The sequence below is a fragment of the Castanea sativa genome, chromosome 1 (genome assembly GCF_040712315.1).
Source record: "Castanea sativa cultivar Marrone di Chiusa Pesio chromosome 1, ASM4071231v1".
Classification (NCBI taxonomy): Eukaryota; Viridiplantae; Streptophyta; class Magnoliopsida; order Fagales; family Fagaceae; genus Castanea; species Castanea sativa.
In genome coordinates, this window is record NC_134013.1 from 77,623,055 (window position 1) to 77,639,325 (window position 16,271).

The 16,271-nt window shown below is 37.9% G+C and overlaps 1 protein-coding gene across 1 annotated transcript; it reads left to right on the forward strand.

Annotated features, from left to right (window-relative positions):
* The first annotated feature begins 9,571 nt into the window (after positions 1-9,571).
* Positions 9,572-11,106, forward strand: LOC142634839 (uncharacterized). Its single transcript, XM_075809093.1, has 2 exons — positions 9,572-10,199; positions 10,628-11,106. The coding sequence occupies exons 1-2, from the start codon at positions 9,572-9,574 to the stop codon at positions 11,104-11,106; spliced, it is 1,107 nt and encodes a 368-aa protein (XP_075665208.1).
* The last annotated feature ends 5,165 nt before the right edge of the window (positions 11,107-16,271 follow it).

Genomic DNA, 16,271 nt, shown 5'->3' on the forward strand with positions numbered 1-16,271 from the left:
TTTCTAGTCCTACCCGTCAAAAAGAGTGATATGAGTGTTAAGTACAAGAGATTACTTAATTTTACTCATCACAAACACAAGCCACAAAACTCACTTGCTTAGTTGTGCATAGAGATGCTCATCTAAGCTACAAGAGATACAAAGTTTAGAAAACTTTATTTTAATAGCCATTCAAGGTACACAAGTACCAATGTAAACAAAACACACTGTTTTTGTATTTTTCTTATTTTTCAAAAAAAAATTTTAAATTTTGAAAACAAAACAAAAAAAACTAAACAACTAAACAAAAACAGACAAACAATATGAAAGCATAAAAGAAAGATGCATATGCATGAAAAAATGATCTCAAAAGTAGATAAGAAATCAAGCAAGAAAGTCCTACTTTAGATAAAAATAATTAAAGCAGAGGAGAACAGAAAAGACAATTAAGTCTTAGGCTGCTTTCTCACCCACACAACACGAATCTTTAGCCGTGAAGATGAAAAGGCACGTGTCCTAGTATGTCTACTAAAGGACATAGAAGAATTAGAATTCTCTTGAAATTGAGTTAAAAAACTCAAGACTTTTAATAATTCTTCAAAAAAGGTGTAGATCCTTGAGAGGAAACTTGTAACCGTTTGGACACTTGCTTTTGCGAATACAACTTAAAGCAATTAGGACGAATGTGTCCAAAAACACCACAATGGTGATAAACATGAGCAGTTTTAGAGCTACTCGGCTTCTTAGAAGGAGGTCTGACCTTAGAGGCTGACAAAGACCTCAACTTAGGACAATTTGGCCTAATATGACCAACAAAATGACAATGATGTAGATCCTTGAGAGGAAACCTGTAACCGTTTGGACACTTGCTTTTGAGAATACAACTTAAAGCAATTAGGACAAATGTGTCCAAAAACACCACAATAGTGATAAACATGAGCAGTTTTAGAGCTACTCGGCTTTTTAGAAGGAGGTCTAACCTTAGAGGCTGACAGAGACCTCAACTTAGGAAAATTTGGCCTAATATGACCAACAATATGACAATGATGATAAGTGGGGACAAATTCAAAAAAAAAAATTTCAACCTAGGAGGAGTTTTAGACATAGGCTTAGAAACTTCAGCGTTATCATCATAATTTTTACCTTTGTCTATCCTAGCAATATTAGCCTTCAACTCTTCATTATTCCTTTTAAATGGAGGAACATAAAAATCTTTTTCTTTTGAGTTAGGGTCAATAACAAGTTTGACATTAGTTAATTTTTTAACTTTAGTTTTAAATTCAATTTGTTGCTCTTCCAAACTCTCAATTTTGTCGACCTAAGATGAAATTTGATTTTTAAAATTCTCATTCAAATTATTGGCTTCATCCAATTTTGCAATCAAATCATCTTTTTTCAAGTTTGACATTTTTAAATTTAGTTTTTAATTTTGTAGAACATTCAAGAGATTTCATACAAAAATTATAAAACTTGCAATAGGCATCTTGAATATCATCATCATCATTCAACACAAGATCATGCAAATCAAGACAATCAAGAGTTTCCATGACAACGGGAGTCAAGGATCACACTCAGGAAATTAATCCAATCAGAGTGTACCCGCTCTGATATCACTTGTTGGAAAATTTAGACTCCGGTTGATAGAATTAACAAGTTTTAAACCCAAGTTGTTAATTAGATTTATTATGTATAAATTTTGTTAAAACAAACAAACATCAATATCATGCACATCAGAAAATTAAATAAGACAAGATATGATGACCTAGGAAAACCAATGAAACAAACTAGTTTCACAGAAAAAAACCTAGGGGGAAAATTCCTATAAAGCAATTCACTATAGTAAAGAGAAATTTCAGATCCAGTACAAATCCTTTATCTCTAGACTTTACAATCCCAGTAGATGAACTTACAGCAAAAAGCTTCTATCGCTTCAGAATCTTTGAACTCTTCAATATATGAATGTCACCCTTTTGCACGGATCCCTGAACATGACTAACCAATTATGCACAGCTTCCAGTACGTGACTAACTCACCAACTTGAAGAAGATGTTGGCTGCAAAGTTCTTCACTTCATCAACAATAAAGATCAAGAAGCACTTGGTTACAAAACCCTAAGGCGCAAAGATGTAGTAGCTTCTTTCAGAGAGAATAAGGCACCGGTCACCTTTTTGCATGTGTTCTCTTTGTATTCTCTTATGTGACAGCCTTTAAAATAAGTTTTATATATGTCTAGGGTTGTGAGAAAAGAAACCCTATACATACATGTCAGCATGGGCCGAAAATTAAATCTAAAAATTTGAATTTCGTAATTCTCAATAGATAGTATCTGTTAAGCCTTGATAGATAGTATCTGTTGAGCAGCTATTAAGCTTTAATGAATCAACACTTCTTTACTTGTTTCTTGGACAGATTTGCATGGCTTTAATACTAGACTTGAACTCTTATTCCTTGAAATATTAAACACATCTTAAATCTACCTAATTACAAGTAAAGTGCGTTTTGTTATAGGATTAACTAATTCTAAAGTACATATATTCTTAAAATGATTTACATATGTCCTAACGTTGACTATGTAGCCCAGTTCAACAAAAAGGCCTTAGAGGTGGATGAAGCAAATGAGAAGGTAATATTAACAACTTTTATTTAAGGTCTTTGTCCCTTATTTTCTTTATCCAAGGCGTTTCCGGCCAACAAGGCCAAGCTAATGCTAGCTCAAAGCACAAAAGCATGTGAATGTAAAGGACGATATGAACGCAAGGAAAGACAAAGATAATACTATAATAGCATGAGTAATTAGTGGGAAAAAGGAAGAGGGAGATAGAGATTTCAAAGACAAACCAAGGGTATAAATCAAGACACAATTCTGATTGAGGATAGATAGGCTACGGGGCAAAGTAGCGCAATATTAGAGCAGAGCCGAGAGCCTATGCCAGGAAGGTGATTCCAGTAATTGTAGAAGTCTTGGGATATTTCACACAAGGATTTGAATTTATATTGTCTTTTTTATGATAATTGCTCGTTATTATCAACAAAATTTTGTGCAAGAGTTATTTTTTGTGTAACTAGAGAGGAGTGTCTATGATTTGTAAACATGCATAAACCTTTGGGTAACTTAGGAGTCCTCAATAACATTTAGAATTATGGGTTTTTTAGCCAAGTGGCTCTAAAATCATAAATTTTTTTGCTTTAATTTTGTCACAACTCTGTTGACATAGATTGTGAATAATTATCTATCACCTTAACACAGATTTACCATTGGAGTAACCGGAAAAAAAAAAAAAAACAAAACAAAACTTTATGGTCCTATTCTCTTTTTAGCCCGTGGCCACGGACAGCAAGATTCGTCCTTTTGGGGAAATTTGGTTCTAGGCCTAATTAACCAGTTAGTGGTTTCCGGGCAGTCCAACTAGGCCCACTTTTCTAGTGTTGGGTGTCTGGGTCTTTAGAGGCCTGGCGAAATTCCTACACACTTGGTATTTGTTGAATGAAATATTCCTACACATGGTCTCCTTCTTATTGTAACCCATATATTTCTTCTGGTGTTTCATTAACTGCTAACTAAGAAAAATTCATTCACCTATTCAAAAAAAAAAAAAAAAAAAAAATCAGTCACATTGGCCTGAAAAGATGGTTCAGCTTCGGCCACAGCAATGCCTTGGTTCTGACTTCCGATGATGATTTTGCATATCAAGAGTCTATTTGGTTGGAGATTTTTAGTATTGTTGTTCAGTATTTAGTATTATGAAAATTTGTGTTTGAGTATCAGAGAAATGTGTGTCAGAAGTGTTATTGTTATTTAAATACTGAAAACTGTTGTTTAAATACTAAAAACTATTGTTTAAAAGCAAGTACTAAATAACCCCCAAGTTATTTGTTGTCACTTCATTCATTATCCTACGAGAGAGCCTAATAAGTCAGATTTTGAAAGTTTTTCTTAATTGAAATATTCTAATTATTATTATAGAATATTCCCCAACTACTAGAATAGTATCAAATTATCAATTTCTAGAAAGCAGTGTAAATATCTCCAACGAACCCATGCACCAAACCACAAAATGTGAATTGCTAAAACTCGATGGATAGGGACCACTTAAATAAAAAAACCAATCTTGGAATGTATTCCACTTACCAAAAGTAGACCCAGTAATTGATTTTGATTTTGAATGTAAAAAAAGTTACCAACATGATAAAGTCAGTAGAACTGTAGCAGCACAACTGAATTTTGTGGTTGATATTCACCCCAAAAAAAAAAAAAAAAAAAAATTGTGGTTGATGAGTTGTGTACATTCTACTGGTCCCCTACGCCTTCTGGGCTTTACCTTAAAGTCCAAAACCGGAGATGACCCACATATTAATTGGACCGAAGAAACAGTATTCAAATTTATGGCCTGTCCACAGGAACGTTTTTATTTTTGTTGGGTGGTGTTTAGTCAAACAAATAAATTTTGAAAATCAAACACGTTGCTGAAAACTGAAAATTAAAAACTAAAAACTGAAAACACTGTAACAAAATAATTTTTAAATGTGTAAATAGTGTTGCGGGACCCATTTTTAATAAAAAATTGCTAAAAAGTACGTGAACAGTGCGCGCACAATGCGTGCACAGTACACGCACAGTGTGCGCACTGCACGCTCGTCCCACCGCAGCAGAGAAAAAAAAAAAAAAAAAGAGCAAAATGTGGACGCAGCAAAAAAAAGCTGGATCCAAACCCTCTCATAATATCCTTTCCAAAATCAAAATATTTACTCACTCTTAATTCCAATTAGCTCAACTAGTAAAAGTTTCTGATGGTTGAAAAGAGATCTAAGGTTCAATCTCTACTTACACCAAAAACTGATTGATATCTTGATTTGATGATAACGAACACTCATTAGGAGCAGACATCATAAATTGAAACTCTCTCAAAAAAATTATTTGTTTATCCCCGACTTTGCAAAAATAGAAAATTTATCAACAGGTACAACAATACAATTACAATCATTTTACTTGCAAATTATTATATTTTTGATCATTTTGGGTGAGAATATTTGAACTTTGAATGTTTTGGTAGAAAATACCAAAAAATACCCATCAGTTAAGCTATAAAGCTTTTGGCTTTACTTGCAATATTGTTCAATTGTCTTTAATTATTAACTTGAAGGAAAATTTTATCGGTGAGAGGGTATTTAAATTCCTTTCCTTTTCCATTGACATTTGAGGGGGAAACAAATAACCCAAAAAAGAAATAACAAAAATTGCACTAGAATTTTACTAAAAATGTCCACCTCATTAGTAAATTTTGGGTAATCCAATAGAACTAGAGTTTAAGCATTGATGCATCATGCATTCACTGCCACCCACTGAAAGGTTTGACAAAAGACTTGCATGATCCACGGAAGGTGGCACAAAAATATTAAATGCTGAAGGCGAAATATGTCTGATGTCTCTCTTAGATAAATATGTCACTTTTTTTTACCGTTCCTATGAATTTATGATTGAGAAATTATAAGCTTATTTTCTTATAGAACCTAGGTTTTACAGATTTTATTTTTTGAAAACCTATGTTATATTAATTTCGAAATTGTTTTACTCTAATAAATATGAAAAGTTAACCGATGCTTTAAGGACATTAGTTTATAAAATATTTTTATAAATCTTTAATGAGAAAAGAAAATAATAATTAACTTTTTTATAGCATTTTATATATTTTTCACCAAAAGAAAATAGTAACTAACTTTTTTTTTTAATAGCTTTTTATATTTTCTAGCAAAATTAATATTAAAATTTTCTTTAAATGATCCATTAATAAATAGCTGAAAGAAACTTGGTAACAAGATCTAAAATAAATTACTCGTTAGTCGATATAATGTAAATATGTCATTTGCTTTTATACATGAGTAAAATTTGTAGAATGAATCTCAAAAATAAATTGTAAAATGTGCGAAGTTTCTAAACAAAGTGGTTTTTAGAGAGATAATACGAATCTACTATTTTTGAGAAAAAGACCTCTTGATCTTGAATACACAATGACCATTGTTCTTACATACAAAAAACAGGGATTGGTGCCAAATCTAATGAAACTAACAAAGAATGGTGTCACGGGTCGGTCAAACTCGGGTTGCGAGTCAACCTGTGACTCAACCCGATCTCATCGGGTGTTAGAGTCTGTTGACTGACAATCCCCAGGTCTCCGACCGCCGTTTGCCATCGGTTTCACGGATGGGTTTTATCGGATTGGCGATTGGCTTCAAATTTGTAACTACACATAAAAAACCCCAAATATAATACAAAACACAATATCAAAATACACCACAGCTGATGCCATACCCACCTCACCATACCCAAATTACCCAAGGCCAACTATTGCACTCACATCACCAAAAAATTGCAAAAGTGATGATCAAACTCCGAGAAGAAAATGAGGGGGGGGGGGGGGGGGGAGCAAGAGAAGGTGACAGTCATATGCAGAGAGAGAGGGATGAGTTGTGTTTAATTTCAAAGAGAAGTTTGGAAAAGGAAGTCACACTCGCATGAGGGATGAGTTTGGTTTTTAGCTTTTGATTTCAAAGAGAACCACCAAGAAGAGTAAAAAATAATATTTGATGAGAATGGAAGACAGGACGAGATAAGACTGGTAGTACGGGTCAGCCAAGCAAAGAAGAGTTTCAAAAGCCAATTAGGTAGAGACACGGTTCACAAGTAGAGAAATTGCTTAGTTCTAAATAATCGGTCGGTTCAGTTTTAGGGGTTTGCCAAAATTGAAAATTGACATCCGAACCGAAAATGGTTGGATTTGAATGTTCACACTCGTTGCCGACCGAAACTTATTCGGAGTTGACCCATATCTAGTCGGGTTGAGTCAGTTCGATCAGTTTTGGTCGGGTATGGGTTGAACTAGACACCCCTAACATAGATAAGAAACTTTCTCACTAACCAATCCTAGACTAACACATGGCTAACTCTTAACAATAAATAAACTAATTCTATTACACTTCAGATGACTTGCCATAGAACTTAATAAGCTACAAATCGTCTATACAAAATAGTAAGTTTGAATCCTGAAACTGCAACACTGCAAGCTACCGTCATCCAAAGGACTTTCTCTTGCACAAAGTGGTAGTCTACTTTAATGTGCTTAGTATGGCATGTAAAATTTGGATTGGAGGCAATTGCTAGAGCTGAAACATTATCATGCCATAAGACAAGTGCATGATGCAAGAAAACCCCCAGACTTTAAGTAACACTTGATTCCAACTAAGCATAGCCGTTGAACTAGCTAAGCCCCTATATTTAGCTTCAATTCAGGAACAAGTAACAATATTATGTTTCTTAACTTCTGATGAGTAAGAAATTTATGACCGTCATTTAGCTAAGATCATCATTAACCAAGAGAAGACGGTACGCATTTATTACGCTCATTGATGTCAAAGCGTAACGGATAGAGCAACGGTCATAGAGTGAGCTGTAAACTTTAGACAAAGATTTTGTAACGCACTAGCCGTTGAGCATAAATGCAACTATTCATTACCCATTAAAGAGGCACACAACTATAAAAGAGAAGGCAACAGAAGTTAAAGGTACACACAAATACTCTAAAAAAATCACTCTCCAGACAATTCTCTCTAAAACCTTTCTCCCTTATTGACTTAAGCATCAGAGGCGGTTTGGCTAACACCACACCGGCGTGTTACTCTTCCACCTAGTTCATTTTGCAGGTTTTCCTCCAACAGAGACAACCCCAATTACAGCTTCGTCCATCCACTACGACGAGGAGCTCAACTGTTGATTTCTTGCATAATCAATTTAGCGCCATTTGTGGGAAACATTAATCATTCAAGCCATCTTTCCCAATGAAAAAAGAGTTCCTCGAAGTACGAGATGGAAACAGAAATCGTACAACAGCTAGAAGCTCTGCAACAGCAACAAATCCAAGCCCTCTTGGCTAATGTGGAAGAGCTGACTTGCTAGAATGAAGAGCTGCGATAGAAAATGGAGTCCCAAAATGTAGAACGTCGGCAAACAAGTGAAAACCAAAATGAGGAAGAATCAAATTCCCAAGCAAATAGGTGAGATAGGACCTTCAACGAAGATTCCTCCAAGATGGAGAATGAGCTTCGCAACATGAGAAAGGAGATGAACGAATTAAAAAGCGCCATGAAGGACAAAACTGGGGAGAATTTAGATGGGATGATTCGAAGGACAGTCTCCCCATTCACCACTAAAGTTCTGAATTGTCCCTTCCCACCAAAATTTCGTCAAATGACGGTTCCAAGGATCCCTTGGATCACATTGAATTGTTTAAAACATTGATGCAGTTGCAGATGACCCTAGACAAGGTGATGTGCAGGGCATTCCCAACAACACTAAAAGGAGCAGCCAGGGTATGGTTTAGCAAGATACCTCTAGGAACTATTGCAGATTTTGAACAACTCAGCAAGAGTTTTGTTCATCATTTCATTGAGGGGCAGAGACATAAGAAACCAACTGGTCATCTTCTCAATGTTCAACAGGCAGAAGGAGAATCACTAAGGCAGTATGTAACCCGGTTCAATAAGAAGCTGTTGCAGGTAGACGAAGCTGAAGCTCAAGTCATCTTAACGACCTTCCAAGCAGGGTTGCTACCTAAGGATTTTTTCTTCTCCATCACCAAAAGCCCACAAAAAACAGTGGCAGAATTACTCCGAAAAGATAAGAAGTACATGAACACAGAAGACGTGGTGCTTGCAAAAGAATTGAAAGGAAAAAGGAAGAGAGATGAAGGAACCAACAACAACCACGATAAGAAGAAGGAGACATAAAGTGTTGGGCAGACTATAGGGAAAAAGAAGGAGCTTCAAGATAGGAAGTCAAGGTTCACTAACTTTACTCCTCTAATAATGCCAATTAAGCAAGTCCTGATGCAGATAAAGGACGATCCTTCCCTACAGTTGCCTAAGCCAATCAATACTCCATCAGAGAGGAGATAAGAACAAGTATCGTAGGTTCCGCCAGGACCACGGGCATCACACTGACAAGTGCAGACATTTGAAAGACCAGGTGGAAACTTTGATCCGGGAAGGGAAGCTACAGAAATATGTCAAGAAAATGGAGCCCTACAGATACCAACTGAAGGACGATAAAGACAGAAATCGAGAAGCAGGAGATAGCAAATCTCTTGCAGGGGAGATAAAGATGATTTTAGGAGGATTAATGGCGGGCGGAACGCTGAAGTCCCTAAAAAAAGCCTATGGGAGAGAGATAGATAGTGTTAATTCACGGCTTCCTCCAGTGAAGATGCCAAGGAATGACAAACCTGATGTCATTTTCTTAGAGAGAGACGGTCGCGACATTAGACAACCCCATGACGATCTGCTGGTAATCATACTCAGAGTAAAAGAATTCAATATCCATCGGGTACTTATTGACAATGGGAGCTCGGCAGATATCATCTATTTACCTGCGTTCCAGCAGATGAAAATGGACAAGAAAAATAGAAGGCCTTTCACCTCTCCTATGGTGAGCTTCAGGGGGGATGGCATTGTCACTCTGATCGTGATTGCAGGCACTTACCCAGCATAGGTCACCAAGGAAATTGATTTCCTCATAGTTGACTGCCCTTCAACATACAACATCATGTTAGGAAAACCTGCACTTAATAGGCTGAGAGCAACAACATCAACATATTTCTTGAATGTGAAATTTTCAATAGCCCATGGGATAGAAGAAATCATAGGAGATCAAGTTCTAGCAAGAGAGTGCTACCAAGCTACCTTAGCATTTGGGGAAAACCACATATGGGTGATCAATGAACCAGAGCCCATCCCCGAACTGTCAGAAACACCACAGGAGGTTGAGATTGTCCTAGGAGATTCAACGAGGGTATTGAAGATAGGATCAGCACTCCCAACTCTGGATAAAGAGAAGATGGTTTCCTTCTTGAGGGCAAACCAAGACGTTTTTTCCTGGAAACACGAGGATGTGCCCGAAATTGATAGGAAGATCATACACCATCGTCTCAACGTCAACCCAGAATGCAAACTTGTTCAGCAGAAGCGGAGAATATTTGCACCAGAGCGTAATAAAGCAGTAATTGAAGAAGTAGAGAAGCTACTAGAAACTGGTTTCATTAGGGAAGTCTTTTACCTAGATTGGCTAGAAAACGTGGTAATGGTGAAAAAGAGCAATAGCAAATGGAGAATGTGCGTTGATTTCACAGACCTGAACAAGGCCTACCCCAATGGAGCAATGGAAAATGGAGAATGTGCGTTGATTTCCCTTTGCCAAGAATTGATCAACTAGTAGACTCAACCACTGGACACAAGCTCTTAAGTTTCATAGACGCATTTTTAGGATACAGCCAAATCCTCATGGACAAAGAAGATTAAGAGAAAACCTCGTTCCTCACTAGCCACGGGTTGTACTGCTACAAAGTTATGCCCTTTGGATTGAGGAACGCAGGAGTCACATACCAAAGATTGGTGAACCGCATGTTCTCTCACCAAATTGGAAGGAATGTGGAAGAATATGTAGATGATATGCTGGTGAAAAGCAAGGACGAAGCCAACCACTTAGACGATCTGAAAGAAACCTTTTGCACATTACGTAAGTACAATATGAAATTAAACCTTGCAAAGTGTGTTTTTGGTATTGCTTCAGGGAAATTCTTGGGATTCATGGTGTCTCAACGAGGCATAGAGGTAAATCCAGACAAAGTAAAGGCAATAATTGAGCTCAAATCACCAAAAACGGTGAAAGAGGTTCAGAGCTTGACAAGAAAGGTTGCAGCTCTAAACAGATTTGTCTCTAGGGAAACAGATAAGTGCATACCATTTTTCAAGGTCTTGAAAAAGGCCTTTCAATGGACTGGCGAATGTGAAGAAGCCCTTGCAAAATTAAAAAAGTATCTAATGAAGCCACCATTGCTAAGTCCCTTCGTGATAGGAGAAGAACTGTACATCTACTTAGCAGTGTCTAACACTGTAGTAAGTTTGGCATTGATCAGAGAAGAAGAAAATGTCCAGAAGCTGGTCTACTATACCAGCCAGGCATTCCAGGGAGCAGAGGCAAATTGCCGAAGGATGGAAAAGATAGATTTCGCATTGGTGGTCGCCTCCAAGAAGCTCCGTCCTTACTTCCAAGCACACTCCATTGTCGTCATGACAGACTAACCAATAAGAAAAACGATGAACAAGATAGATGCAGCAGGACGACTCATCCAATGGGCAATCGAACTGAGCCAATTAGACATCAAATATCAGCCTCGAGTAGCAATCAAAGCCCAAGTACTGGCGGACTTCATTGCAGAATTCACCTACCCTTACAAGGAAGAAGAACTCCCTATGGAAACATGGACAGTCCAAATCGATGGGCCTGCCACAAAGAAAGTAGGAGGAGCGAGAGTAGTGCTCATATCTCTAGAAAAAGAAACATTGAAGTATGCAGTTAGACTGCAATTCTCTGCAACGAATAATGAGGCTAAGTATGAAGCATTGCTAACAGGATTAAGTCTAGAAAAAGCTCTCGGAGCAAAGAATCTTATCATCCAAGCTGATTCTCAGCTCATAATTGGACAGGCAAAGGAGATTATAAAGCCAATGAAGAAAGAATGCAGAAGTACCTGAAGCTCGTCCAACAACTCTTGCAGCATTTGACAGCCTAGACTTTGTGCAAATCCTTCGGGCCAAAAATGCAGAAGCTGACTTCCCAGCCAGATTGGCCTCGTCGAACGACTACAATGTGCCCTTCGAGCTCTATATAGAGATCAGGGGGCAACCAAGCATAGAAGGTGAGCAAGTTCTGAAGATAAAAGAGCAAGACAAATGGATGACTCCCATCGCCCGTTATTTGAAAGAAGGATCGCTCACAGAAGATAAAACGGAGGCAAGGAAGATATAAGTCAGAGTAGCCTGCTTCATCATTATTGATGATATACTGTACAGACGAGGTTATTCACTCCCATACTTAAGATGTGCTAACTCAAAAGAAGTAAATTATGTGCTCCGCGAGATACATGTTATGGAAATCATGCCGAAGCAAGGTCTTTAATAGGAAAGACACTCAGAGCAGGATACTATTGGCCGACTTTACAGAAGGACGCACACGACCTCGTTAGAGCATGCAATAAGTGTCAACACTTTGCAAATGTCCAGACGAGAACATGAGAGACGATGACACCCATATCTTCGCCATGGCCCTTCACCCAATGGGGTATTGACATTATGGGCCCATTCCCTTTAAGGAAGGAGCAACTCAAATTTCTGATTGTTGCAGTTGATTACTTCACAAAATGAGTAGAAGCAGAACTGGTAGCAACGATAACAGAGGCTAAAATCACCAGCTTTGTGTGGAAAAACAACATCTGTAGGTTTGGAGTCCCACACGTCATAATATCAAACAATGGAAAACAGTTTGACAATCCCAAGTTTCAAAAATTTTTCCAAGACTTAGGAATCAAGAATCACTACTCTTCTCCAAGACATACTCAAGCTAATAGTCAGATAGAAGTGACGAACAGAAGCTTGCTCAAAATTATCAAAACTCGGCTTGAAGGTGCAAAGGGGGCATGGTCTGAAGAACTACCAAATGTCCTTTGGGCATACAGGATGACCACAAGAGTTCCAACAGGAGAAACGTCATTCAAACTGACATTTGTTACTGAGGTCATCATACAAGTGGAAGTGGGACTGACGAGCCTCCGAGTCAAGACTTATGAAGGTTAGAAGAACCAACAAGAGCTTAACAGCAACTTAGATTTGATTGATGAAGTCAGGGAGGAGGCCATGAAGCAAATGGCCAAACACAAGGAAGCAATGGCCAGATACTACACAGAAAGGTCAAGGTAAGAATGTTCAACATAGGAGACCTCGTCCTTAGGAAAACGTCATAGGCAACAAAGGATCCATCCCAAGGAAAACTGGGACCAGCCTAGGAAGGCCCCTACAAAGTAATCAGTCACTCTAGAGAAGGCTCCTACTACTTAAAATCTTTAGACGGCCTAAAACTGCCTTTACCATGGAACATAGAACATTTGAAGAAGTACTACTAGTAAGCAATCTTTTATATTTCAAGTTGCCCAATCTTCATCTCAATATGTTCGTCGGTTATTACTTTCGTCATTCATAGATCAATAATACACAAAGAGCATTATCCACGCGTATTTATCTATAATTATTTGTATATTATTTACCATCAAAAGCATGTGTAATATTTAGGAGATCATTCTTAAGAGATGTCCCAAGTTCTCCGTCATTATCACTCCAAATCAAGAGTTATTTATACACAGCCAAAATCGTCATAGCCATCAAAATTGTTAATGTACAACTACCAAAGTCGACTAAATCAAAAGTTGTTTAAACACTGTTAGGACATATGTAAATCATGTTAGGAACATATGTCAATATTTTATGAAATTGGCTAATCCTTTGACAAAACGCATTTTACTTGTAATTGGGTAGATTTAGGATGTGTTTAATGCTTCAAGAAACAAGGTTTCAAGTTCAAGTGTTATAGCCACGCAAGTCTGTCCAAGAATCAAGTGAATAAGTGCTATTCATTAAAGCTCGACAACCAGTATCTATCAAGGCTTAAAAAGCTGTTTTAGCCTAAGGCTTGACAGCCACTTGATAGATAGGGTATCTGTCGAGATTTATGAAAAACAGATTTCAAGTTCTAATTTTATGCCAATTTGTGAATGTATGTTTGGGCTTTCTTTTCTCACAACCCTAAACATATATAAGGATTATTTTAAGGGCTGTCACAGAAAGCACAACTGCACAAGTGTGGAACAAAGTGTTGTTCATGCAAATTATGATCGGAAACCTAGTTTGCCCTAGTTCATCTTGAAGAAGCTGTTGTGTTTGTACACCGTAAGGTTTTGTGACCAAGCAACTTTGTGATTTTTATCTTGTGATGAACTAAAAAACTTTGTAGCCAACATCCTTCTCAAGTTCTTGATCAAGTCACGTACTAGGATCCACGCATTTTTTGGTTAGTCATGTACTGGGAGCCGTGCAATACAAGGAGAGATTGTCACTACAGAACAAGTCGAATTGGGTATTGGGGTAAGGGTTCAACTGTAGGTTGGTATAAGGTACTAGGATTCCTTTACTTGTAGCCACTTGTTGTGATAATAGTAAATTCTCGAGAGTGGCGACCTTAAAATCACTCGGTGGAGTTTTTGCCTCGGAGGTCTTCCCCATTCGTAAACAAATCACTGTGTCAACTTTATTTTTTGCTGTATTATATTTTAGTTGGTGATTTGTTTGTGCTTTCACATACATTGCATGTTAATTTGATTAATTACTAAGCTTAGGTAATTAATCAATTAATTCATCACAAGGGGTCAATACATTTTTGGCCTGTCGACACCTGTTGATCTGTCGAGAATCAAGAGCTTTTATATATAGGATCCACGCAATTCCAGTTTTATTTCTCCTCGATCTCTCTCGATCCTTTCTGACCTCTCACCTTCCCAAGCACCTTTCTCTCACTCTAAACTCCTTCCCAAGAGTTTTTAAGCCTAAAGATCATCTTCTTTCATCTGGTATGATCTTTTTCACTCATTCTATCATGCATTTCATGTTTTCTGACCTAACTTTTGGCATTTTTGAAAAATTTTGGGGTTTTTCAAAATTGATGAAGTTTTTGTGAAATTTTTGGGATGGATCATGTTTAAGTGTTTTTAAATCATCTTGTATTGCATCACATTTGCATTATAACAATGTTTCATGCATTTTAGATGTGTGTTTACTTTGTTGCAAACTTGTGTGTTGGTAGGTTTGGATTGGGCTGAGCCCATGATGCTTTTAAATTTGCATGTCACATGTTCATGCATTTCCATGCATGCGTACCTTCATTTCTTTATATTCTTATATTAATCTGTGTTGGTGCTTTTCTATGTGTCTATCTTTCTTTCTCCTTCTTACAATTAGTTGCTTTATGGCACCTAAACAGAAATCTACTCCGTCCCAGAACCTTTTTCATTCCGGGGCATCTTCTTCTGATTTTACCCCCTCTCATATTCGGTTCCGTGATGATAAAGCTCGCAAGGACTTTTTGGAGAACTTTTCTAGACGAGGCATTCATTCAGAACGCCAAGCCATTTTATCGAACTTCTTCGACACTTACCTTCCCACTGTCATTCATAGTTAGGGTTGGGAGTCACTGTGTGGTGTCCTAGTCATTTGTCCATCCGTGATCATTTAGGAGTTCTACTCCAACATGCACGGATTTGATTATTCAGTACCTCTCTTTATTACTTGCATTCGAGATAGCGCATTGTGGTTACTCCGGATATTGTATCCGAGGTGCTCCACGTCCCGAGGGTAGCGTATCCTGACTACCCCAGCTGTGGTCGTCTTAAGATTGTGTCTAAAGACGAGCTCATGTCTTCTTTTTGTGAGCAATCTTCTGATTGGGGTGATCGTCAGTACACCCCTTGCTTGGCGTTTGCTAAAGGTCCGAGGTTTCTTAATATAGTGATGACTTTTGTTTTGCATCCTCTGTCTCACTAGAACTCTATCACAGAGCCCCGTGCTCGATTTTTGCTATCCCTCTTAGAGAATAACTCTATTGACTTCCCCTCTCACTTCATTCTATTCCTCATAGATGTCTATAAGGATATGACGACCCGTAATAAGCTCATTTTTCCTTCAGCTATCACACGGATTATTCACCATTTTTCAATCTCCTATCCCCAGTCGGGCCACTTCTCAGTTATGCGTGCCATAGACGCCGCTACCATTAAACGGAGTGAGTCGCAGCTTCTATTGAGGTGGACCGAGAAAGTAATTCCTCTAGCTTCTACAGCTCCATCCACCTCCGCTCCTTCTTCTTTTGTGGGTGGGGTGACTCTTGAGGACATTATGGCACAGCTTGTGTGATGGATGCTCACCTTGACACACTCAGTGATGAGTTTTGTCAAGTGAACACCCATGTTGGTCGTATCGCACGACGACAGGCTATTATGGGTGGCTTCATTGTTGCTTCCTCTCCATCTCCACCAACTTTAGAGGATGAGAGTGATGATAGCTCCGACAATGATGATGCTGATGAGGACAATGGTGCTAGCTCACCCAGTGATGATGAGATGTCTACTTGATACTCGTGACAAAAAAGGGGAGTAGTTTTGGATATGAGAGTAGTCATACTCATAGGGGGAGAGTTAGTATAGGAGATTTTTGTTAGGGGGAGTGTCTATATTTTTGGAGGGATGTAGTGAGGAATTATGTATCTTTTTCTTTTCTTTTAGATACATTGTTCATGTACCTTTGGTCTTGTGACGACTTTGTGATAGCAAACCTTGTCCTTATTGATGATATATATACATTTGAGG

Coding starts and splice junctions, on each gene's coding strand:
- LOC142634839 (XM_075809093.1), top strand. CDS start 9,572: ATGTTAGGAAAACCTGCACTTAATAGGCTGAGAGCAACAACATCAACA. Junction 10,200..10,627: donor AGCAATGGAAAATGGAGAAT/GTGCGTTGATTT, acceptor TGTCTCAACGAG/GCATAGAGGTAAATCCAGAC.